At 42.7% G+C, this 25,583-nt stretch overlaps 2 protein-coding genes across 10 annotated transcripts; one reads left to right on the top strand and one right to left on the bottom strand.

Moving 5' to 3' along the window:
- Positions 1-13,286: 13,286 nt before the first annotated feature.
- On the bottom strand, positions 13,287-15,429 carry gemin8 (gem (nuclear organelle) associated protein 8). Its single transcript, XM_040141730.1, has 3 exons — positions 14,945-15,429; positions 14,166-14,472; positions 13,287-13,878 (listed from the first exon to the last, which is right to left on the bottom strand). Exons 1-3 carry the CDS (start codon positions 14,945-14,947, stop codon positions 13,619-13,621), a joined length of 570 nt encoding a protein of 189 aa, XP_039997664.1. The 5' UTR covers positions 14,948-15,429; the 3' UTR covers positions 13,287-13,618.
- A 918-nt stretch (positions 15,430-16,347) lies between these two features.
- LOC120797922 lies at positions 16,348-25,436 on the top strand. Of its 9 annotated transcripts, none has more exons than XR_005708597.1 (9): positions 16,348-16,409; positions 16,871-17,046; positions 20,134-20,445; positions 20,640-20,767; positions 21,158-21,215; positions 21,866-21,921; positions 23,096-24,601; positions 24,973-25,009; positions 25,102-25,436. XR_005708597.1 is itself a non-coding variant. In XM_040141719.1 (8 exons), exons 6-8 carry the CDS (start codon positions 22,906-22,908, stop codon positions 25,310-25,312), a joined length of 972 nt encoding a protein of 323 aa, XP_039997653.1. In that variant the 5' UTR covers positions 16,348-16,409; positions 16,871-17,046; positions 20,134-20,445; positions 20,640-20,767; positions 21,158-21,215; positions 21,866-22,905; the 3' UTR covers positions 25,313-25,436. The 9 variants fall into 9 exon arrangements, 4 of the variants coding, with proteins under 4 accessions (XP_039997653.1, XP_039997652.1, XP_039997654.1 ...); XR_005708596.1 differs by having other exon boundaries at positions 21,158-21,259; XR_005708595.1 differs by having other exon boundaries at positions 21,158-21,921.
- Positions 25,437-25,583: the final 147 nt, after the last annotated feature.

The following is a 25,583-nucleotide window of genomic DNA, read 5'->3' as shown; positions in this document are numbered from 1 at the left end:
TATTTTAGAGGAATATAGTCTCCTTGTGGCACTTGTACCTTACAGTATGAGGATGGTGGAGCCTATCCTGGTGACTTGATTATCTCTCTCTCTCTCTCTCTCTCTCGCACACACCCTCCCTCTCCCCTTCACTCTCTCTCTTCCTCCCCGTTAACGCTTAGCAGTGTCTCTCTGTGTATATTAACAATCCAGTTTCAAGAAGCAGAGGCCCTGTCAGATTGGATTATTAAGCACAGGCGGATTAGCCGCCCCCAAATGATGCCAGACGACGCTTTTGGGTCCCTAAAATCACTCTTAACTGTGGAGAAAATTGTGCTAATGGTGTAATATACTTCTTAAATATCTCTCTTGATGATACACGGTTGTCTTCATAGGGTCAATCCTTTCCTTATTCACTTAAGATCCTGCCATTTCATTTCATCACTGGTTTCAGGTGTCTGTGGTCTGCGAGTAAAAATGATTGATTTTTTTTTTTAATGCCTTGCCTTGGTGAAGCAGAGGAGGATATAAGGACAAAATCTGCAGAGGATGTAGGCTAAATATGCAAACTCATGGGTAACCATACATGCATGAATACACACAGACGCACACACAAACGCACACGTGTACGACCACACACGCTCACCGCCCCCTCTCCATCTGGTGAGTTGAGAGAGAAGACAGGGGGAGTACGGGAGGGAAGGAGGGAGAGGAAGAGAGGTAAAAAAAAAAAGGAGAGAAAAAGAAGAAGATGCGGAGTGCAATAAGAGAGTGTAAGTGTGTAAGATAAAAGTGAGAATGTGGGTGAGCGTCCACATCAAACTGGTCTGCACTTCATTTCAGTCTAAGAATGAAAAAAACAACACCCGTTTTTGTAAATTTAACACTTTAAAAGACATCAGGCAAGCAATAAGCGCTAGTTGAGTCTAAAAAATTCCCTGCAGACGAATGCGGTTGGGTGCTGTATGATGAGCAAGATCCAAACACACAAACACAGACCTGAGCGTTGCATAACGGTTATGTTTTCTGCTACACTATGCAGTCATTGGTTGTTTTAAAAACAGCTTCACCTAAACAGATTTGAGCTTTGATTGGATCACATTTGACCAATCAGGGCGCTTTAACTGCTAAACAGCCATGTGTCAGGCTTTATTTAAGAGGGGACCCTTTGTTTGCCTCCGGGGATGCTGATTGGCTGGGCCCAGGATCCCACAATCCAATGAGAAAATCCACCAAGGTGAGACCCCGAATCCCTGAGAAGTGGTTAAACGTGGGTGTGGTGTGTTTATCCAGAGAAGCGGAGGGGAGGGGGGCCGGTGAGGGTGGTTCATCATTCACCCCATTTTCTAATAATAAACACATCCTCAAACAATGGGACACCATCTGTCCTGAATCCTCTTAAATAAGGTTTTAATTCAGGCCCACGTGGCCTTGTTTCAAACAAAGCTCAGCCCACATAACAGTCTAGGACCCCCCCCCCCCCCCCAAAAAACACACTGCAGACAGAGGTGACCCCACCATCCCATGATGTTTTCACCACACAAAACATCAGACACCATAAGAGCTAACATGACATATACGACACGAAGTGGATCCATTTAGCCCGAGGGCTGGAACTAACACCCACTCCGCACCATATGCTGGTGAATCAAAGAGCCCCCCCCCACAATGACTTTTTGACATTTGAATGCCTCTCTGATACTGAGCCATGAGGAAACCTGATCCACTGCATCAGCGAATGACCAACACCGAAATCTGTCTGAGTGAACAGTATCGTTAGCATTTCTACTCACAGTCCTGTGTCGAAAATGAATCTCTGAGCACAGGCTATAAAAACAGAATGAAAAGGGAACAGGACTTTGCACATGAAACAGTTAGTAGGGGGTGGGTGATTACATAAGTGTTTTTCTTTTTTTTTTTTTACAATTCTCTGTTAATGAAACAGCGCGGATGTTAATGATAAATAACAAATGTTTATTGCATGAATTCTCTGAACTAACGAGTTGGTTGCTGGGTGCGCACGCACAACAGCAGCAGAGAAACAAAAGCACAGAGTATTCATGGTCTAAACTTAGACAGATGCATGTTTTGGTATAAGTCCTACTGACACTTTCGTCGATACTCCAAACCGGTGGGATCGGCACTTTATCCAGCCACCCCTTGCCAGGTAGAGCGTTACATTCCAAAAAAGGGCATCAGGAAGCTGAGATATTACAATATTTTTTTCAGGATGCTAGAGATGATAAATAAGGATAAATGAACAATCCAGCAAAAGTCCATGCCACTTATCAGTGCAATAGTCTATCTGATTAGCTATAGAGGTGATGGACTACCTCATATTTGTGGTAGGATGCACTAAATATAGAAAAAGGAACAATAACATCATGAAAACCACAACATTTCCAGTTTATTTTTTCTTTTTACTTTGTATCTGCACCTTGAGCTTAAAGTCGGCCATTTTTGCCTCCGCCATGGAGGTTACGTGGTCACCTGCGTCTGTTTGTTTGCATATTTTTCTGTTTGTTTGTTTGTTTGTTTGTTTGTCAGCAGGATTACGCAAAAAATACTCAACCGATTTATTGGGAAAAACCGATTTGAGGGATAGGGCATGGGCCGGGCCATTAATAGATCCAGATCATTTACTATGAATTTGATTTTTTTTCCTCTGAAGACTGGTGTGTGTTGTTCGACATTGGCCTTGGCGGAGGTCTGCGCTCCACTGAGTGGATTTTCCAGTCGGTGTGCAGTATATTGGATGTGTCACTACAATAAGGGAAACAAATACAATGAGATTCTTTCTTTGTGGATAGAGAAAAATGAGGCAGGTGTAACTGACATAATTACAGTTAATATCATCTGTGAGGAAAAAAACACCCTCTCTCTTTGTTGTAACAATGAAGTACACACATACTGTAAACACACACAAACACTCTAAATTGTCAGTTATCAGGCTTGACGGGTGAGTTTCAAGTCCCATTTTTCTCCCAGAATGCCCATAATCCCTTGCTGGGTCACGCAGATTAAGGACTTGTCCAGAAGATGAGATACAGTGCTCCCTGGCACTCTTCACCATCACCCTGTCACACACACATACAAACGCACACACTCACGAACACACAAACCTCTAACTAACACTGCCTTCCAGAGGCGTCGGAAGGTCCCTACCAAGAAAAATGCAACAAAACATCTGTTCAAGTTAGAATCAAAAATAGCCCCCCCCCCAAAAAAAATTCTTTTACTTCACATCACGACTAACAAACTGAATATGCCAATAATTTCACCAGTGCAAACATATCACAGTGATCACCAGACTGTTTGACTAACAAATATCTGCTATGGGTTTGCTAAGCAGAATTGCCACAGCACAAAACACTCAAAGGTTTTGGATGGAGTTCAGGAGAACAGACACACCTGCACTGTACCAGCGCTCTGCACTACTATATATACACATGCAAATCTACCTGTCTGTCTCATTTATTGGTACCTCATCTCCCCATCAACCGGTTTTATGTAGCATTGATATCCATAGAGCCAGGAAAATGGTTCAGCTTTGTAAAGCCCCTCATATCAAAGGGATGTAAACTGTGTGTGTGCATGTTTTGTGGGGCAGGATTCAGGTTTTTGGCTTCATGTATAATCCCCCTCGGCCATTTGACTGCCACTGTGTGGAGCGTATTATTCAGAAATGAGTAACGAGAGACTGAGGAATAGACTAGACAAAAGGAGACCAGAGAAAAATCCATCTACACGACCTGTAGTGCGAACCTTAAACAGTTTGTTTGGTTGCGTGGGAGTGTGTGTAAATATCAGTGACGTCATTAAATGTTTTTAAATTCAGACTTTCTGTCACATTTTGAAGCCTTGTGTTCAGAATTGGCCCAGGCGCCGTCTGACTTTGCTGAATCATGTATGATCTCGGCCAATTTTAACCAATTGCTGGGCCTTGGGAAGAGCTCACAGAGGGGCCGTGCTCCTGCCCGGCTCCATAAACTTTCCTATCTGTCTCCACAACTCTTGGCGTCCATTAAAGGGAGAGTCTTGGGTGCCGGTTGGATGCCTGTCCTCCCTCATTACAGCGAGACCGAAGAGAAAGTTGAGCCCAAATGGGGTCGTTCCAGAGTAATGAGGACGTTGCATCTCCTTCATGTCATCAGATTTGGAGTTAATGTGAAAGAAGAAGAAGAAGAAGCAGAGGACACAGCAGTCTCTGGACACCTTTACAAACATAAGTCCTGACTGGCTTTAAATTGATTCCAAACTTCAGTTAAAAAGATTTCCACAACAAGCACAGACTCTCGTAATGGTCACATGCTCAACTTCAGAGCAGTCTGATTTGAGAGCGATACGGGCTCTGCTGTTGCCACGGAGACGTGTAACACCGCCAGTAGAGGCTGCACTGATTCGGATCTTTTAGCGATGCTATCAGTTCTTAGAAAACTTCTCACGTGGTCTCGTGACAGCTTGAATCCGCCAAGAGCCTGAAAAGAAAACCAAATCAATAGGACAGCCATGAGGAGGGATGGACCGAGAAGAATCTTATCAAAATCATTTCTACTTTTTCAACCAAGCCCTGCTGAAGGCTATAGTCGTTGACATGCAGCCAGTGTGTTTCAAGCTTTCTGTGCCGCTGCCTGAAAACATCAGAGGGAGAACCATCTGGTGGACAGGTAAAGTGGGCTGTAAATAAGTAAGTTAGTCGTCTTCTGTGAATGGAAGCCCTCACAAACAAGATGCTCTCAGTCCTCTGGGTTTTATCGATGGATTGCCATGAAATTTTGTTCGGATTTTCATGGTCCCAAGAGGATGACATTCCCATCAGCCTCTGCTGTAGGATAAACATACCTGCTTAACGTCAGGGTGTTAGTATTATTGCCAATATACAGTAAGCACGTTAGCATTCTGATGCCTGGCTGTAGAGTCTTAAAATGGAGGATCCCGGCAGCAAAATGCATCAATGCACGCCTCTAAGTTTCATCTAGTGGTGTCCTGACGTACCATTCAGTTTGCAAATCCCGATCATAGCAAACCCCAGTCAGCCATTCAATAAATGAACAAAGATGCAACAATTCTCCAAAAGGTGAAAGCTCACAAAGTGCAGGAGGGATTTATAGCATCAAACAGCGCTAATGTTATTTAGATGCTGGTTATTGTTTCCTTAGTCTGCTCCCGCGTCTCCTGTAACGCTCAGCCTCACTGCAGGGATCAGATTGACCTTTTAACTGCCTTCCTGACACGCTGCTCAAGACCATTATGCATCTCGTTTGTCAAGCACTGACACCGACTATCAGGTTTTGAGCTCTGATCCCAGAGGTTCACCTCACCATGACCTACAGTGTTGTCCCTCGCCTTGGGAAATCACTGCTGTGCCGCTCAAATCTATTTGTATCTGTCATTGTCTAATACGGGGTTCTGGGTCATCGAGAACGAGATGACTCTGCGTCATTATCATGGGACTTGGAGAACTGAAATTGTAATCAGGCGTGATGTTTTCTGCTGGGTTTTTTTGTTTTTTCCAATTATCTTCAACTGACCATTCCTAAGCACTGCTTCCTTTGTTACTGTTGCCACACCTGCTGTTTTCTCAGGTATTTCTCGCATTTTGGCATCTAGACAGTGGACATTTCAGTTCTGGATGGATATTTGTCTGACATGTCCTGAAACACCACTAAATAATGTCATTAGCTAATTTACATGTCCCTAAACACTGTTAAATAATGCTTTTGCTATTATTTTTTGGTATAGTAAAGGCTAAAAAAATGACACCACATTCCAAACTCGATGTTCAAAGTATCTCTCTCATTACTGCCCCTTGCACCCTGTTTCAATATGTGGAAAAATCCAAAACTTGACAGGCCTGAAGTTACTATTGCTAAGCCATGCCTGGACAATCACCGTTTGCTGTGTGAATGTGTGATTTTTTTTTTCTTATTTTTTTTTTTTTCAAACTACACACAGAGTATTTTTGGAAGTCAAAGATCAACATTCCCCAACTGTCGCTGCATTACACATCATGTCAATGTTACATATTCATCAGCTCCTACACGGAAGTAAGAAGCGTCTTCATCCATCATCCACATCCACAAAAAAAAAAAAAAAATCTCCACCAAGGGTCTTTCAGCTGTGCAACTAAAAGCATGAAAAATATGTAGCCTTGAAAGAGAAAAGCAGAAAATACTTTCATAATGTGCTGAAGTGTCTATCTGTACATTTTTCTTATTGGAGTCATGAAACGAGCCAAACGTTCTCCTGCGTGCAACAGTTCAGGCGTCTGTCTGATCACAGCTTTTCTCCAACTTGCCTGTCTCACCCTGTGTGCTTCTGCCTATTTGGGAATTGATTTATCTGCCTCCACTAGCCAAATAGGAGCGTTTTATCAGTAATGCTGGAAACAGGCCATCACTTGAGCAAACATAAACATACAAAGAAGCTGGTATACGCACTCACGCACACACCGAGACAAGCAGTTTCTCAGCGATGGCTTTATGAGCCTCCCGCTGTTGCTTTAGTCTAATCCTTGTCATTTTAATGGGCTTCTGGCTCCCTCTAAAAGGGAAACCTTTGGCAGAAAGAAAGACGGAAGCGCTGCACTTTGTAATGTTTTTTCTCTCACCTGAGAAGTCTCTCTAATTTCTCCGCAGAGGCAGTGTGTTTGTACAAGTGTGTGTGTTTTTGCAGTTGTGCGTCGATGTGTGTGTGTCTGTGTGTGTGGGTGTGTGTGTGTGTGTGTGTGTGTGTAGCCAGATCCGGGCCATTAATCTGTGAATCTGTGGTGGTGATGATGACCCAGTTTCGCCCCCCCCCTCAGCCGTCGGTCGCCAAGGAGACGCTTCCCTCTCATCCCTAAACGGAACCATCGGATGCTGACAAAGGTTAATCCATCTCGAACACACACACACTAATCTAAAGATATCAGCATAACGGCAAACACTTCTGTTGAATATTTCTAATTTCAGGTCAGTTTTATTGTCGTTTGGAGTTTTTAAGGAATATTCCAAACAAATGCAGAACGGGATTTGAGTTTTTTTGTGTGCCTTTGCCTCTTTCTAACTCTCCCTATGTCTCTCGCAAACTGACAATTGAGAAAGAAAGCAGGTGCATGGACAGCTTTGATGGAAAGTCATGCAAACGAATCCCAACATGCTTCGTCATCATCTGGACGGCCTGAAACACCTGCACCTCTGTGTGCAATGAATTTGCATGCCGTTGCTAAGTTTCGCTTTAACATGTAGTCGTTTTAGGGAACATTCGGCACAACAAGGAAGCAGAGGTTCTGTTTTGGCCTGTTTCTCTCTCTCTCTCTCTCTCTCCCTCTCTCTCTCTTTCTCTCTCTCTCTCTCTCTCTCTCACACACACACACACACACACACACACACACACACACACACACACACACACACACACAGACATACACAAATCCTAATGCCTGACTTAACACCCACCCTCTACTGGAACCATGTACAAAGATCAAATTAAGGTGAGAGAGCATCTCTCATCTATTTTGCCTTATTTTCAACATCTGACTCCTGTCAAAACAGATGACTTAACCTGCACACACCTCCACACACACACACACACACACACACACACACACACACACACATACATATGCACACACACCTACACGCCCATCCCCCCACCACCCCCTCCGTCCAACAATTTATCCGACGAGCCGCTAATCCTGCTGGCCCAGATTTGGTCCACAGTCTGCTCCACATGATGTTACGTTGTCATCGTCGTTCCAACAACTGCACACACACCCATCCCCAACCCCAATGACAAACACACACACACACACACACACAGACACACATACGCCCCCACCCCACTCCAAAGCTGCCCGCCTGCATCATGTGAGCTCTGCAAGAGTCATGTGACTCAGGAGCTGCTGCACCTGTGACCTACTGGACTGGACTGCAGCACACGCCAGGAGCAATGTGGGATAAGCGCTTCTTCTATCTACAGTACCACAAGCACAGCATGAGTCATTGTGTGGAGGAAATGTAAAGCAGGGTGGGCTCATCATCATCATCATCATCATCATCACTGCAGAGGTGGGTAGAGCAGCAGGAGGAGGTGAAGGAGAATGACAATCCCCTGCGGTCTGTGGGTCATGTGTATATATATATATATATACACATATATATATATATATATATATATATATATGTATTGTCTATTTTTTGCCTGTGTGGGCTTGTGTGATCAGATGTATGACATGTGCCGGGATCGCTCTGAGCCTTCTGCATCGCTGGGTCACCATGGCAACAGGTTCTCTCCACGACGACTGATTCCGACACACGAGAGTGGCCGCTGGGCTGAGCCTAAAAGGCTCCCATGCAGGACCAGGAAACGAGTAGCGGATTGTAGCCTAAAATATGAAGGCAAATATGAAGTGTGGGAAGGTGGGTGCGTGGAAAGCATGGACGCACGTGCGAAATATCGCAAAAGAAGCATTTTTTGTGTCATCTACAGGCTTTAGTAAGGGCCAAGTGGCACAATAGCCCAACTCCAGTATGTCGTAGTAACACTAAAGAACATCAGGAGTGGTTTGCGGATATGAGACAGGAGTCGGTGGCACAACATACATCTTTTGAATAAAAACTGAACTTATTCTCTTGTTAGCGACCAAGCTAACAAGCGTGCTAACTGACAGTTGGCTTGCTAGCCTGGCGATTTTTTTTTCCCCCTCCCTCTTCAATAACTCTTTGTTGAATTGAATCACGTACAGACCCAGGATCGAAATGCCAGACGGAGACGGCGCAGAGAGCTGCTGTGTGTAGGCCAGCATGTTGCGGTGTGTTCCAGTGTGTTGGCTGTTACCTCACAAGCTACTGTAGTTTACTGACCAGCCCCGCTATTACGTCACCGAGCTTTTAGAGCCAGATATTTCACAAAGACGCACAGAGGAACGTTGCTGTGCCACCTTCTGGCAGGACCGGACTTTTAGCCTTCTGTTTTTCTGCTTCTCTTACTGTCTTATTAGGACCGTTTAGCCAGTCTTTCTCTTTGGTTTTGGTCGCCTCTTCTGTCTGCCTGCCCGTTACCAAACAACATCGCGCATTTGAGTCCCCGGGGGTTTTCCCGAGCCTCTCTACTTAACCATATCTGTATTCTTATTTACTGGCGCCTTCACAAAACTGGGGCTGCTTCCCTCCGTGTCTTTCTTGGCATTCGGTCAACATCCTAATACACTCCAGGCAGCCGATTCCAAATTTGCCAACTGTCAGTCTTAATTTAACTCCGCGGGTGTAAAGATCGACAGCTATGCCAGTGTTTCAGATCCGCAACCTTCAGAGTTAATTGAACAATTTTGGTTTTGAAAGGCTGACCCGGAGTCACATCAGAACAAACAACTCTCATATCAACACTTGTCAACACTAGCCTAATAATTAACACTGAAAAATCAACACTTGTTAATGCTGGAAACTGTGGAGTGCGGTTCTGGGTTAGGAGCTTTTTGAGGCTTTTGATGATTTGAAATTGCATAATTTGCATGTGTTTCATCCTGAGTGCAAGTTTTATAGTAGCTATAGAGCATTATATATGAACACACATAGTGAATGTGGAAAAGAATTTAATGCATACTGAAGGTTCAATATAAGCTTGTGCAAAATTTGAGTATCAGCTGTTCTGTCTTAAAATACCAGCTTTACTAACGTAATATCTCTACAGAGTAAAAAACCTGGTAATTATAGTTGGTATTCAGCGATCCCCAGACTATTATTATGACCGTGTTGCCGCAGCTTAAGTGTTGGTATACTGTTAATGTAGTCAGGTCAGTGGATCGTTCCACTTTTTCCTTTTCTTCCCCAGCTGAGTGATCATTTATTCCTTCAGAATAAAACAATCCTTTGTAGCCTTTGAAGTCTGCCTGCGTGGACGGCTGCTACATTCAGTAGCCATTCTGCTGATCAGTGCGTAGCAAATCCACAGGGGAGGATGCAAGGGGATGTGAGTTTCCACACACATCCGAGCAGAGTTGAACTGCAGCAAAAAGAGAGCACAAAGAGCGAATTCATGAAAGGTTGGGCGGGGGGCGGGGGGGAGGTAATGATGAGGACAATGAGCAGGGAGACGATGAGAGAAGCAGATGCAGATGAAAGATGGGATGATGATGCTGACGATGATGAGACAAAAGTAGCAGTTGAGGGGGGAGAACAGGCAAAACGGTGGAGCCGAAAGAAGAGAAGTTTATGGTGGCTCCCTGCAGAAAAATGGCTCCAGCTCCCCATCGCAGTAAATCATGTCACTTGGCTACATCCTGTCTGTTCTCAACTTCTCACCGGCCTGAAGGCGATAAACAGCCCTGCTGCCTTATTGGAAACAGATGTTATGAATGGGAGAGAGAGAGAGAGAGAGAGAGAGAGGCGGAGAAAAGGAAGGAAAGAGGGATGCAGAGGAGGTGAAAAGCAATGGATCGAGATACTGTAGAAATGCTTGTAAAGGTTGGTAGCTTTGCACCAGTGGGCTAATGAAGTCAAAATGAATGCTACCGGTTTCCGGGTCAACTTCTAACTAGACATACTGGTCTGGTTACAGCTTCCCGAACAAACTGGAAACCAATCTGTTTTCTATGATCTCAACCATCACAGAAAGGTCTGACACGCTGTTTGTCAGAATTAGCTTCAAAGTGGTCATTTACAAGGAAAAAAACAAAAGTCACATGAACAACACGAAAGTTGCTTGAGTTGAAACACCGTAGCTTTGTCATATCACATGGTTACAGATTTTACTTTTCAGACGTTTCACGCATGAACAACTGGTGTTATCCTGGTCAACAACTAGCTCTGTGCACCCATGAATTGATATGTGTGCTATATACAAACGTCTGAGTGTAAACTTGGGTTTTTATGTCCTTTCCTTACACTGTGTCCTTGGTGTTGCATTTCTAGATGTCATCCAGTTCTACCCAGTTTCAAATGGCACTGCTCTTTGGCCCAGTTAAAGACTTAAGATATCCCTGATTGTTTGTGACTGGCCGTGTTTTGTGTGTGTCTTTTCTCTAATCTCTGTGAGATTACCTGATTGAGTAAAACTTAAAACCCTGCACTTCCTGCCGCATGCGTCCACTTCTACAAGTCCGCGACCGCACAACCCCTCACTGTGTTTCGAGCTCGCCCAGCCCGTTTAATCCACAGTGAGGGAGCGGATCAATCCCCCTTAATCCAATCAACATCAGCTCTCACATGAGGAGCTGACATGGGGAGGATGAGGCGAGTCCTAACGCTGAACTACTAGAGACGCTTGCCTGCAAATATCCCAAATGACTGACCATTAAAACTTCTTTTCTCGGGGGGGCGTCACTGAATTTGAGCTAATAGTCAGGTGAAATACTTGAACAGCTGTAACACTTTTGGAGAGCTCTGGAAAAAGTAAGCACTAATGGCATATTTTGAAAGTAAAGTGCTGAATTGTGAGCTCTTGTCTTAGTCTGTAAAAGCTTAAAACCATGCTCTGTCCAGTGACATGCAACACCCCCCCCCCCACACACACACACACACACACACACACACAAAGAAATCAAACACACACTGCACAGATCTCTGTGCATTTTCTTTTCCATACACACACAAACTTGATTTTTCTGCTGCTGGCGTAGCCTGGCATCAGTCATTATAAAAGGATAAACACGTAGAGGTACTCTGCACACACATGCAGCTACAGTCAATCGTATTTGAATGGTTGACCCATGATGTCCATAACTAATGTTCTGTACACCCCCACCCCCTCACGCGCTCTTTCTTGTTGCTATCCATCGGCAAAAATGATGCAGGAAATTCAGGCGGGGAAGCGGTGAAAGTTAACAGACTCAGGAGGTTTCACACTGTTCGTTTGAGCCTTTAAACTGATTAGAGGAGTCAGCCGCAGCGACAGCCCCTCTGCATCACACGGAAAGAGACCGCATCCGAACTAAAAGAGACAAACGCAACAAGAGACGTCGCAGGAGTGAGGAGGAAAAAATAAATAAATAAAAAAAAACCCCGCAGCGAAGAGTTCACCTACCCATGTTGCGGCTCCGGTGGAAAACTGGCCCTGAGACAACAAAAGTGGTCAAACTCCCAGATGACGTCCACAGGTTGTTTGAAAGGGGGGCAGCGTGAAAACAACTGGACGTCCCGGGCTGGAAAGGGGGGGGGGGGGCGTGACGTCACGGCCGGGGCGAGAAATGGACCAGGCTTCGTTAATCCAAACACACTCCGAGTGACACTAAAGGCCACATTATATATAGAAGGTACTACAGTGCAATAACACTCAGTGTGTCTCTTTTGCGGCATTGGTAACAAAATCATGCGTCATTATTTTCTATCATTTGTCAAATTTTTTCGTGATTATGAATAGTTTCCATTTTTTTTAATTTTTATTTTTACTGTAATGCACTTTGTTTTGAAAGGTGCTATATAAATAAAGACATTATTATTATTGTTATCATATAACTAATAGTTGACACACTATCACTGATTCTCCTCACTGGCGTTACAGTAAGAAAATCTAATACCAGTTATGAAAGGACATCCATTGAAAATGCCATGTGAGCCGCATCCTGTTTACTGCAGCGTCTTCTCCCTACACTTTACCAAGAGACACAGTGGACGAGAAAAAAATTTTACTTTTCACTGAACTGAGCCAATGAAGTGCTGAAAGAGATACATTAAAAAAAGGATATAAAAGTTTAATTTCATTAGAATACAATACGGGCCCAGTTCTTGGGGTTAGAAATGTTCTTCCTAATCGTTCAAACGGCAGTTATTTAATCAAGAATCCATTACACAGAGAGGTAACTAAGAAATCACCACTAACAAAGCAGGTTTTATCCAGACATTTGCATGACACTTTATTATAAAGAGAATTTATAGGAAAATACACAACTCTTAGTCTAAAAGAAAAAAAAAAAGAAAAAAAAAAAAAAGCAGGTGCAAGCACATGATAAAAGAGAATAGTCAACATCCCTCCTGACAAACCACATGAATGGCTTTGAACCCAATGAAGTGCCAGAGTCAGAGAGGCTCGGTTTAGAATTAACGACAACAAATCACCGCGTACGATGAGAAGTGGAACAACAGAAGCAGCCATGCAGGAAGGCTTCTGAAACAGAACAGAGGAGACGGCTGAAAAATGCCTCCGTGGTTACAGCTAAGATGACAGGCATGAGAGGAGCCACTTCAGCATGGAACATCGCCGAGCTGGAGGGTCAACAGAAACAGTTTAGGAGGAAACAAGCAGGCACATGTTGTTTGAATGTATTTACATCGCCCACGGGGGCAGTTTTACTGTAACTCTGGCCCTCAGGTGACCCCTTTCTTGGGGTCTGACAAAAATAATGGAACTTCTAGAAAGTTGGGGAAATACCAGGTGCGAGCGTTTTTTTAATGCGATAAATTAAAAACCACGTAAGATCCAGCATTATATGTAAATTTTCGTTTGGTACAGCAGCTGACAGGTGAGCTACACCCACCTCTGGCTAACTCAAGCAACTTTTTAGTCCTTAAAATGACTTCTGACCCTCAGCTAACCCGAACCATTAGTGCTACAACAGCAGCTTCGTCGGCCACGATTCCATTACATGACGACGCCGGCGTCTCACCGGGACGTCGGGGCAGGGATCTCCTCCAAGTCGGTTCGCCACTCTGCTCAAAAGCTGTTACAGTTTCAGGGGGATAACGGGCCAGTACTTGGGCTGCTTGCGGTCGCAGTTTCTGTCGAACGTGAGCTGCATTGCCGCCTCCATCGCCAGGACCTTGGGCGCGTCCTCGCCGTACAGCTTCTTCATCTCAGCCCCGCGTCTCTCCCCGGGCCGCTCGGAGGGAGGAGCCGCGGTGCTTCGCCAGGAGACGCCGCGCAGGTCCCGGTCAGCCGGCACGTAGCTGTCCTGCCGCTCGGCCTCCATCTGCTGCTGCTTCTCTGGACGAACAGGAAAACAGAGTATTTTTAGACACATGCCAGACAGTCTCTTCACCTTACACTCGTTTTTTTTTTTTCTTTAACTAAAACTATTACCTCTGATTACAATTGTGCATCCCTAGTCAAAGCAAATGATTAAGTAATGGAGATGGGAGAAGTTTGGAGATGCCCTTGTCCTCAAAATCATTGATGATTGCAAGGCAATAATGTCACAGACTAACTTTTTTAAATTCTTCATATGGTTGCCCTCTTGTCCCTCTCAACACCTACACCCCCCGCTCTCTTACTTAGCTCTTCTCTGTGTCTCTCTGTCTGGGCGAAGTACTGCCGCAGCTCCTCGCTGATCTCCATGTTGCTGACGTCGCACTCGATCTCGCCGCCCGAGCTGCTCCCCTCGTCCCCGCCGTCGCTCTCTCCGGCCTCCCGCCAGTCCGCGTAGCGCTCCTGGCGGTAGCCGGGGCCGCAGGCGGCCTCCAGGGCCTTTTGGTAGGCGCGCCTGTGCCTCCGGTGCCAGGCCATGGCCTGCCGGTAGTGCTGCCAGTAGCGGCTGTACACGGGGCTGGAAAACCAGGACATCACAGCGCTTATGTCCTCCTGCCAACGAGATGGATCCGTTGTTATGCCAAGTTACACATCACCGCTGCTATTATTCACAGCCTCGCATTTTTCTGGTTAAAAACCTGCTGGTTTCAGATTAATTTGAAGATCCTAAGCACTACTGCGCACTCTCTGTGCTTAAAAAGACTAGAGATCATTCAATTTACTGTCACTAAAAGTGCACCTGGGGGGGTCACATACTGCTGTTAAGAAAGAAAAAGCAGTATTTCACTCTAAAACTCATCACATGCTGAGGGCATAACTGTAAATAACACCAGGACTTGGTCCCAACAGGTCCCGAGAACCGGGTTTCCGTTGCTATTTCCTGTCGCAGTCCCCCTTTGTTATTTGAGACTGGGGGGCTGCGCGACTATAAAATCACGCCCTGTGCAGCTTTGGTCCTGTCATTGCTTATCGCCGAGCCGAGCCGAGCCGAGCCGAGCCGAGCCATTTGCCGCAATTCACTCACCATGTCTGGAGGTCCCTGCGCCGCTGTGGCTCCCCCCGCCGGCTCTGCTAGCGTTAAGCCGCCACGGACCGTATTCAAGGGGGGCGCCGGGTAGGCCGGCGTGTTCTACGGACTTTTACCGCGCGAATCGATTCAGGGGGTCGCAAGCGCCCGTCCGCACGCGCGAACTCGGACGCGTCCGTCGGCGAGTTACGCACACGGAGGACACACGCCGACGTCCCGAAAAACGAAAACGGATGTCGCGCTCTTTCCACCGAGCGGCGGAACGAACAGCACCGCACGAGCTGGACGCACAAGCCGGTACGCGTGAGGCAGCAAGTGTATTAGCGAGGAGGAGGAGGAGGAGGAAGGCGGGAACGGGGACGGGACAGTCGCCTCCGTGGTGTCGGTCGGTCCGCGCGTTCGTCCGCTCGTGATGCTCCCTCGCAGGAAACTTCCCAGCAGCCTTTGGGCCACAGGCAGAGTAACTGCCGGCGATGTAGCGCCGCCCAGTGGATACCGGTGCAAACTGGCGTTGACTGTTCAGATGGCGGACAGTGCTCCCGTAAAGAGACGTTTCTCTACGTGTTTGTTCCGCAAAAAGCCACATCTACGAATGGAACCTCTGCCATTTTTTTAAAATTTAAAATAAAATTTTATTATTAACTTGTAGTTTATTATCCTGCCTCTCGGTTCTTCTCCTTTTCTTTTTCTTTTTTTCCATGACACGGGAGTCATATGTTCTAGGAAGAACGTTTCACTACAGTCAAAAAACAGTTTTAATATTGCAGAACTTTAATCAATGTTTACTTGCGTTGATTCACATTTTTCACTCGTGCTCTTGCCTCAGATAAGATCCCATCATGATTTTATTATGAAAGCAAAACTACTTATTTCCGGAGCCATTTACCGCCTTAAACCCGGCGACAGGTGGCGCCAAACACTGGCCTCATTAGAGATCCCTAAATTCAAATTGAAGTTTTTACATTTCTTTTCTTTTTTTAGCTTCTTTTTTTTTTTTTTAAATCACCAAAATGTCATGGTAGTGCTGCGGTCATATGTTCTGGGAAGAACATTTCACTCCAGCTACACAAAACAAACAAACGAAGAAGCAAAAACAACAAAAACAAACAAATGAAGAAGCAAAAACAACAAAAACAAACAAATGAAGAAGCAAAAACAACAAAACAAACAAACAAACAAAAACCTTTAACATGAACTAACCTATTAGAATTGGCTGTTATTTCAAATTAACTTTAAACAGTGCAAAAAGGCTTTGGCTGAGCTAGTGTTGATTAATGTTAGCTACATGTACAATGAAATAAATAAAATGTGGCTATCTAATGCTATAACTGAGTCCATTTTTTTTTTCTGTCTCCCTCAGAGTTGAGCTGCGGAGGACGTGCAGTTGCTGCAGGAGAAATGATGATGGGCCCTCTGGCTCACTGTAGGCCCCGACACGTCCGACCCCGGCCTCGGCCATTTGGTAAGGGGATCTAATCCGCGCTCCCCCGTCGGTCTGTGTTTCAGTTTCACTCCCCCTTGGTGTTTTCATTCGAGACATGAATCATAATACAACATCTACTGTTGTGGTCAGCATTTATAATGTTTTACAACATGGAGAAATGTTCTCCGTCCAACTTGTTTAAGTCACAAGAAAAGCACAACGCTGTGTCTTTCTGAATCTGTGTGTACGCTCAGTGAATATTAGTTGACTTGTGCTGGTGCCCCCCCCAATATCTCGTTCAGCACTTTGTAAAATACAAATAACAAAATCACAAAGGTCAGGACTTGACTGACTGACAACCGCGAAAGCGCCCTCAGGACAGTAGAAGCAGAGAAGGTAGAGCCTCAGTTTAATAAAGCATCTGTCGGTGTTCTCAGTGTGTGCATGGGAAAAAAAAAAAGGCTTTGGCTAATGAATCTTCTTTACTCAATTGTTCACAGGTACAGGATTGCATCATCAGACTCTGCTCTTGATCGAGCATTTGATGTTTTGGCAGCTCGAACATTTCCCCGAGGCCGACCTGCTCCAGACGCAGAAATGATGTCCCTAGTTGTGATAAAGCCTCAGTGAGGTTAAAGGACCTGAATGGCTGAGTGGGACCTCCGGTAAAGATACGGTATAACTCTGTCTTCTTCTTCTCCTACCTCTTTCCTATTTTATTGGTCTTCTATAACACAATGGGCAGAAAAGGCAGTCTTCATTACAGGCATAGGAGTAAGTCAGCAAGGTCTTTTTTTTTTTTTAATTCGTGGAACCTACTTTATAATTTTGATTAATTCATGTTCTTTGGTAATTTGGCCTCACGGTAAACTATTATGTCAAAAGTGGAATTTTATTAAGAGTGAAGTTGAGATTTGACGAGGTATTTTCCATTTTCAGAGTCTCGTACTTTTTGCGAGGAGGGCAAACCTTTTGATACGCAAGCAAACATTTGCAATAGTGAAAACACAAAATGTAACATAACGTGAACAGGGACGTGGTGATATTTTGGGAAGTGGATGTAAAGCAGAATAGCTGGGAAGAGTAGCTGAGTGGGGTGACACATGTTTGACTGCATATCTGGGTCATGCTTTGGTTTGAGCTTTTAGAGGAAATGCAAGAAGACAGATGTGACTTTTCAAAACACATTTCCCCCTGTGTTGTTTTCGAATTGATGTGTTAACCCAGTCAGATAAGTATAAAAATAAAACAGGCATTTTCTCTATCACAGGAGATGGATTGCTTCCTTGAATTCTACCCCAGTTTGCTCTATTTAAGTATGTCTGAAACAGTGCTTTCCATGGAGATATTACTTCTTAACGCTGATGATGCACGATACATTGTGTCATGCATTTTTAGTGTTTATTCAGGTATACAATGTAATTGATGTTATAGGAATCTGGTTGTTCATTTTAGTGTCAGCCAGGTTCAATTATTGCTGATTTTTAGTCAAATCTTTGAATAAAACTGTAACAATGAAATAAATGTATTGATAACTGTTACATTAAAGCCACCACCACCGTACATTTGTATTTGGTCAGAGTGATACAACATTATCAGTAAAACCCTGCCCTTTAGTGGTACCTCTGATACACTTGTGATATTTTACCGAATACAATAAAATGCAATGCAATTTTCTTTAATCTTATCTTTTAATTTAGCTTGTATTAAGGCTGTGCAGTTTAAGAATTGTAAACATTGCTAAAGTATAACCCAGCGTCTGCTACTCTTCTGACCAGCTTTACAAGCAGCAGGAAAGAGTGAGCAGCACAGAGTCAAAGCCTCAGCACCCATACTTCTTCTTCACCCGGGTAAAAATCTTAAAAACACTATTTGCAGCACAAAAAACTGTATTTTTAAAAAATGTTCCTTGTGGGACGGACGTACAGTGCTATACAGTAGTATAGTCAACAACTTCATTTGCATTTTTTTCCGAATTCTTCTCTAAATTTTCCTTGACCGAAAGAGTCTTTAGCAATGCTTATCACTTCTTGCTGCATACTCTAAATGACGTAGATTTGTAATTAAATAAATAAGTATGTGAATGATTCTATTTATGATTGGTAGCCAACCACAGAGATAAAACTATGACAAGTGCTGTAGCTAATGGATTAAATTGCTTCACACGCATCATTTTCATGCTTGTTTCACGGCTGGGGTGTAGGAACACCTGACCTAGTGTCTTTCTTCATTTACTTGAATGTACTGTAGCATGAAAACCACAACCACAAAACATACAGTAACCCCCTCCTATTGTCTCCTTCAGCGAGAGCTGAACATAAAAAAAAAAAGTCGGTGTTGATCTGCATCTTTTGATGACCTGTTCTATCTGGTTCCATATTCCGCAAACCTGCAGACAGATCTTTCTGCATGCCTCTGTTGCAGCTTCAGTTTTTGTCAGGCCTTTTTCTGCTTCAGAAAAGTCCAGCTGAGGAGCTAGGCCTTGGCCTCTCATCCTCCAAAATGTGACCCCATATCCCGTGGCCTCTAAAATCACCTCTGCAAACCCACTTACTTTGCGTTTTCATAGCCCAGGCATTCGGCTGCCGCTGTGATCAAGTCACAGTGAGTAAGCAGCTGGAGGTTAATTTGATGCTTTGTTTTTTGAACAACTTTGCATTCAAACTTTTCAGTGCCATGGTGTGCCATAGTGATGAAGTGTAAGTTTAAACGCTATAGTGATGCTAATATTCTGACATGATGTGCTGTATATTTTATGCTGTGGCATTAAGATTTCACTTAATTTGAACTAAAGAGCATATAGACCAAACATACACGTAGTTCATGGCTAAAACTCCCGTCCCACCCCAACACAACCTCTACACTTTATTTGTACAGGCAAGACAACAACCTAAATTCAAACATATCCTATGAAAACCAAGCATTTTTTGTGAGACCACAGAGTAGTAAAAGTGTTGGGCTCATGTTTTATTTTTCTTCTTTTTTCTCATTACTACAAATTACCACAGACATGCTGCCACATCCATTTCCAGTTTTGGCTGAGTTTGTTTGGGGTTAAGTTTGGTTTACTGTAGACGATTTTGGTGAAACTTAAGAATAACGTTTGAGTCAAGGTTTTTAATCAGGTCTTATACACATGCTTGGTTAGTTATGTTACAAAGCAATTTTCCTTTTTCAATTTTTAGTCCATCGATTAGAGACACTGACAGCAAGAGTAATCTGTTTTGGCATTTTGAGAGGAAAAAAACACGGCACCATATTGCACAAGAAACCCTACTGCGATCATACAGTCATCCTTTTCTATTTGTATTTTTTCCAAAATATATTAGAAGTACTGTATTTCTCAATTACTGGATATGAGATATTGTTAAAAATGCATTAACTAAACAAACCGTATAAAAATGTACTGAAGCTTTAGACAAATTATGAATAAATAACAGGGAATAGTAGGCAGGCCCAGAGAGGCATGAATAATGTTGATGAAACTGTGGTTTTCGTTCCGCTTCTCCTCCCGTCTCTGTGTTTTGACACTGAAGGTACTGTACTGCAGCATTGCATCGAATACCGTTTATAGCAAGTCCGTCAGCTTTGCACTCTGGTAGAATTACAAGTAGCCAGTTCTTCTTTCTCTTAGTTTTCGTCGAAGAAGCCTTTTGTGGTGCAGCAAAAAACAAACAGAATGTAGTTGGAATGATTCACAAAAAAATGAACAAGGCATACAGCCAAGCAACCCAAAGATTCATAATATATCCTATGATTGCAGGGACTCTTGTGAAAACCATTGGGAGAGAACAAGACGTTATCCGGGCATGCACCACCGTTACATTGAATGTCATCACACTTATAGTTTGTAAGATCAGCACAAAGAGGATCAGGGGAGAAGATTGTCATCTGCTGTATCAATATGGACGGGACTTTGTGCATGACTGTGACTCCAGGTTCACACTTACGACCAAGAATCCGACTCTGTTCCTTCCCCTGACCAGTTTAACAGCAGAGGACAGTGGGGACTACACATTTGAGTGTTCACATCTTCATGGAACAGATGGTTTTCATCTCAGCACCACTGTGGAAGGTAAATGTTTGATTTATTTTCCATTTGTCTCCTACACTGTTGTTCAGAACTGAATTTATTGGTAAACGTTGATGTGAAAAATATTTTCTGATTCAAAATGAAGTGGTAAAGATAAAAAATGGTCTCAGAGAAAATGCCAGCATTGCCATATATCGTAGCCTTTTGTCTGGCTTTTTTTTATCCTTGTTTTTTAGGAGATGAAGAGTCCAACACTTCTATTATGACCAGGCTCAGTTCTGCCACCGTGATTGGTCTCGTTGCCGCACCTATCATTGTAACTGGAGTCGTCCTTGGACTTATCCTGAAAAAATAATCCTTGCAGGTGAAAATTCTTACGTCATACTTGTAATATAGGTTGGTGTTTATGTTGAGTGAGGCACTGTAATTTATTCAGTTTCAGTTTCAGCACTAATAATATTTCTTAAAAAAAAAAGAAGAAAGAAACGAAATGTAATTCTGCTTTTGGACAATTATATGGTACATTCCAAGACAGCAGTGTAACAGTAGGTGTCCAAGTGATCTGCTGTTATTTTTGAGGTTGTTGAAATAACTACTGTATTTAAAATTAATAGACAGAACTAGGGCCAAGAATTTGTGTTGCGAGCAGGAGCCTTAATCTGAAGCTGTAGTGGCTTCTCTAAGTAGTTTTTTATGTATTTGGTATTCCACTAATATCCACTGATATAACTCGGATATTCCTTCTTATTTTCAGAGACCATACAAGGTCAGGACCATCTGGATAATCTGTATTTGAACCCCCCTGCTCTGTGGTGAGAAATGTGCAGTATTCTTTTGTTTCTGACCTTTCAGCTTGGTAAGTAGCCAATTTATTGTGTGCAGTTTCATTTACATTAAAGTTATAGACATCTGGCTGCCGTTCTGATCCAAAGCAACACGATAAACTTTGCAGCAGTAGACGCTTATATTCCAAATGACTCATCAGTTGACCATCAGTTGATTTAACAGAAATGTGTGTGAGGAAATCTCATAAAGAGAAGAGAATACGCTCGGTTGAAACTCTTTACACTTGCTTAGTAGCAGGTACTGAAGGACTCATTTCAATTCAGTCACCAAGTCTCAATACTCTCAACACTGCGGACTTGCTTTGTTCTTTCGTTTTTCACACCATTTACAGAATGGTGTGAAAAATATTTTACACATAGTACACGGTGTTAAAACTGCAGGGAGGCAGGTTCCAATCAGCAGCATTTGCTTTCTTGTTAGGCTGTCTTGAATTTTGCAAATCCCTGACTTGGGTTTGAAGAACGTCTCTTGTGTTTGGTTTCTTTTAAAGCAGCAAAGAGAATCAATGCTCTTCCATTTGCTCTGCAAATAGCCAGCTAGACTGCAATTTCCTCTGTAATCGTTTTGAGGTGCTTGGCCTGCCCTTACTAACGCTGACACTCATTGGTGTTAACAGAGAGCACACAAGATCAGGAGCATCCGAATGAAGGGGATCTGAAACCCTGGCCTTTGGTAAGCACTACATAGTTCTGTTTTATACCTCTTCTCAATGTTTGTAATGACTGGACCAACAACATGTCAACTATTGTTTTAAACTACATATAATTATATTCGAAGTGTGATATAAAATGTTGATTTGGTTTGTGGGACCTGGATGATCCCTACACAAGCCTTCAGCTGCCGGCCAGTGATGTCTGCCAAGTCATCTCCTCAAGTCGCCCTTATCACGATACCGAGGCAGCTCCAACTAACACTGATGTAATGATCACCTGTGTTAATAGTCAGGAGACGGATGGAAAAGAGGGGGATTCAGACTCAGGTTACACAGTGTATGAAACAATGTAAAACTAAGCAGGAGATTTGTACAATTTTGCACAAAATGCAGAAAACATACATCTCTCTCTCTGCAGTTCATGCAACGCTGTGTCCGTGTAATATTATTGTAGTCTTTAGATTCTGACTTGTAAATAGTGCCAGTGTTAAAAACATCCAAGTTGTGATTACGACTCAAAGGGAAGCTCAAAGTATGTTGTTTAAGGCGATTAAACCCCAAATTCAACAGATGCGGTGTTACATTGTCAGTGCACAATATTTTTAACACTCACCCTACCATCATACAACCACCTTGTCCTGTGATGGGAATAAACTTTGAGCTCTGTATGTGAGTTAGTGTTTAGCTGACCAGCTGACACGTGCAATACAACTCTTTTCCTCTTGAATTTCACCAAGATGGTGAAGGTCGCCATAGAGTCGCCAGCATAGGTGTTTCGGTTTGTTTTCATGCCCTTTCTCACCTTTTCTGTGGTAACATGAATGCGCATACCCTAATGTCTCACACTTCCTCTTTGGAGCACCGCACACTAACTCAGACCTCTGTCAGAGCTGTGAATCGGGGGTTTTGGCAAAAAACAGAGCACAAAGGGGTGTGTCTCTCTACTGAAGTACAGTCGACTCTCTCAGCAGCAGTTCCACTGTTGCATAAATGTCTTGACCAATATGGGCAGATGGAAACTGTGCTTTGTTCTGCTTCTGCCGCTAATTTTTTATATTACCAGCAAAGGTACAGTAGAGAAACTATTATTTATGTTTGGCAAATACAACACATTGTTCTCTGTTAATCCGTCAAAACCAAAGAAAGTGTCTATTTCATACTATATTGATTGTGATTTTAATTCATCGATTGCAGAGACTCGAGTGGAACCTGTGATAACCGCTGGGAGAGAACAAAATCTGTTTCCAATATGTACCAATGGGTCGGTGTATATCATCACACTTATAGTATGTACAATCAGAACAGAGAGAAAGTGGGAAAAAGGCTGTCGTCTGCTGTATCGATACGGACAGGGTTTTTTTCGCGAATGTGACTCCAGATTCGCACTTCTGATGGAGAATCAGACTATGTTCCTCCACCTGACCGGTTTAACGCCAGAGGACAGTGGGAACTTCACCTGTGAGTGTTCACATCTTGGCGGAACCTATACTTACTATAACAATATAACTGTGGAAGGTAAATGATTAATTTATTTTATGACTTTTGTGTTTCATACTGTATTTCTCTGGTTATTTTCCAGTGTGTGGTAACATTATAAGGAATGTCAACGTCAGCATGTCTGTACTTGTCGAAGAAATCAAACCTGGGTGAATAAAAGTGTTGAGTAAATTAGCCAACAAAGCCTGGTATCAAGTAAACTGACGAATGACAGCATTTGTACTATGAGAATATACTTAATACTAACAATATAATATGAATGCAATATCATGTTGTTCTATTTATTATATATATTAAATTTTCATTGTACTTTTTTCCACCAGATAAACAATTTTCTAAATGGAAATAGCATTTTAGAGAAATTTCCGTCAGGTTTCAGTGCTAATCGTGGCACAGAGACTGCTCTCACAAAGATAGTTAGTGATCAGAGACTTAGTCCTGCTGCCAGCAAGCTTTCAGTTCTGGTTCTCTTAGATTTAAGTACAGACCATTGAATTCCCCTGACTGAGCGAACTGAGTTGGCCTCTCAGACTGTGTTCTAAAGTGGCCCCGAACACACGTTGAAGGACGAAAATTTTTTACGTTTGTCTTTGCGACCATGTGTTACAGAAACGTGACATAGCCTCTGGTGTTGCACAAGGGAGCTGCCGTGCCCCTCTGTTGACCTCACTATAAACGCTTCCTCAAGGGAATATAATGTTAGCTTCCATAGCTACGCTGATGATACGCAATTGTACATATGTCTTTTTTTAGGTGATTATGCCTCTAAATTTCTTTTTTTGGTTTCTTTAATTACCTTTTATGCCTTTAAATGTTTTTCTTTTAGTTGATTATGCCTTTAAATGTCTTCTTATCGATCTCTCAAATGCCTTGCTCTCACTGCGACGCCAAGCAATTTTATCTTTACCTGCTTGCTTTTAATTTATTGTTTCCATGTTTTGTTTTGTTTTTAATTTATTTACTACTATTATGATGTAACATAGTACTGTGGACAACAGAGAGCAGCATCTTAATTTTGCTTTACAAATAGAGTGAATTCCAGTGCTGCTTTTCTGATAGTTTTTTTCTGTACAATGATTAAGAGGATGAAAACGCCCGCGGTTCTACACAAGTGCCTCTTCCCTATGCTGTAACCGGTGCACTGATATTCATCATTATAACTGGCGTCATCCTGGGTTTTATCTACAGAAAGATTCACAATGGGTAAGAGACTAATGTGGTGCTGATAGAGAAGAAAATAATCTTTAGCAAAGCATAATAGCTTTAAGTGCTACATCAATACTTATTATTTTAATTTAATGTAAGTCTGTTTATCATGCCTTGAATTTTTTAGAAAAGGTCTTTGTTATAAGCTTCTAGCGACAGCTCTTGTTTACTTTGTATTCATGTAAACCTGAGTATACAGTATGTAGGTAAAAGTGTGTTTGTATACCTGTATATGTGAGTGTCTTTGTCATATAAAAATATTATAATAGTATATTATTATTTTTTTATTAGATATAAAAGTAATTTTTTTTCCTACACATGGAACATTTTTGTAATGAGATGTTTCTGTTTGTTTATTCAACCAACAGAAGACAACCAGAACCCATGGCCAGTCAACGAAACATGGTACTTTACACCGAAATGTTTTACCTGCTGCACTTTTTGTCTGCCAGTCATTTCACTTCAAAAACCTTTTCGAAATATATGTTCTTCTGCAGGAACCAGGAGACATTGAGCCGTACAGCATCTTCTTGCAGAGAGAGAATGTGCTTTATTCAGTTGTCACAATTCAAAGAAACACATAATACACTAAAAATGGATGCTAATAATTCAGATGTATTTGCTAGAATTTCTGGATGCCTTTGTAGAGCTTTCATTATACATATCTACTTCCATGTGATGCGTGTTAGCCTATTGTATGATAAGTGAGACAGGGCCTGCTATTCATAAGGTAATTATTTATCTTTTCCATTTATTCACTCACTCATTTAATGTCCTTTTTAAAAAATAAAATGTCCTTTTGTAAATTCTATTTTTTAAAAGCCTGTCTAAAAATATGATGATGAGAATACATTAATTATCTAATAAATTAAGTTAAAACAAAGTTTACTGTTTGTTCTTTTGATGCAAAGTATATATACAGTATTGCTCCAGTGCTATTGAACATATGATTAGTGATGCATGCCGGGGTTGTTGGGAG

This window comes from Xiphias gladius, chromosome 13 (genome assembly GCF_016859285.1).
Source record: "Xiphias gladius isolate SHS-SW01 ecotype Sanya breed wild chromosome 13, ASM1685928v1, whole genome shotgun sequence".
In the NCBI taxonomy this organism is placed as follows: Eukaryota; Metazoa; Chordata; class Actinopteri; order Istiophoriformes; family Xiphiidae; genus Xiphias; species Xiphias gladius.
The sequence above is the reverse complement of the archived record's forward strand: the minus strand, read 5'-3'. Positions and strand labels throughout refer to the sequence as shown.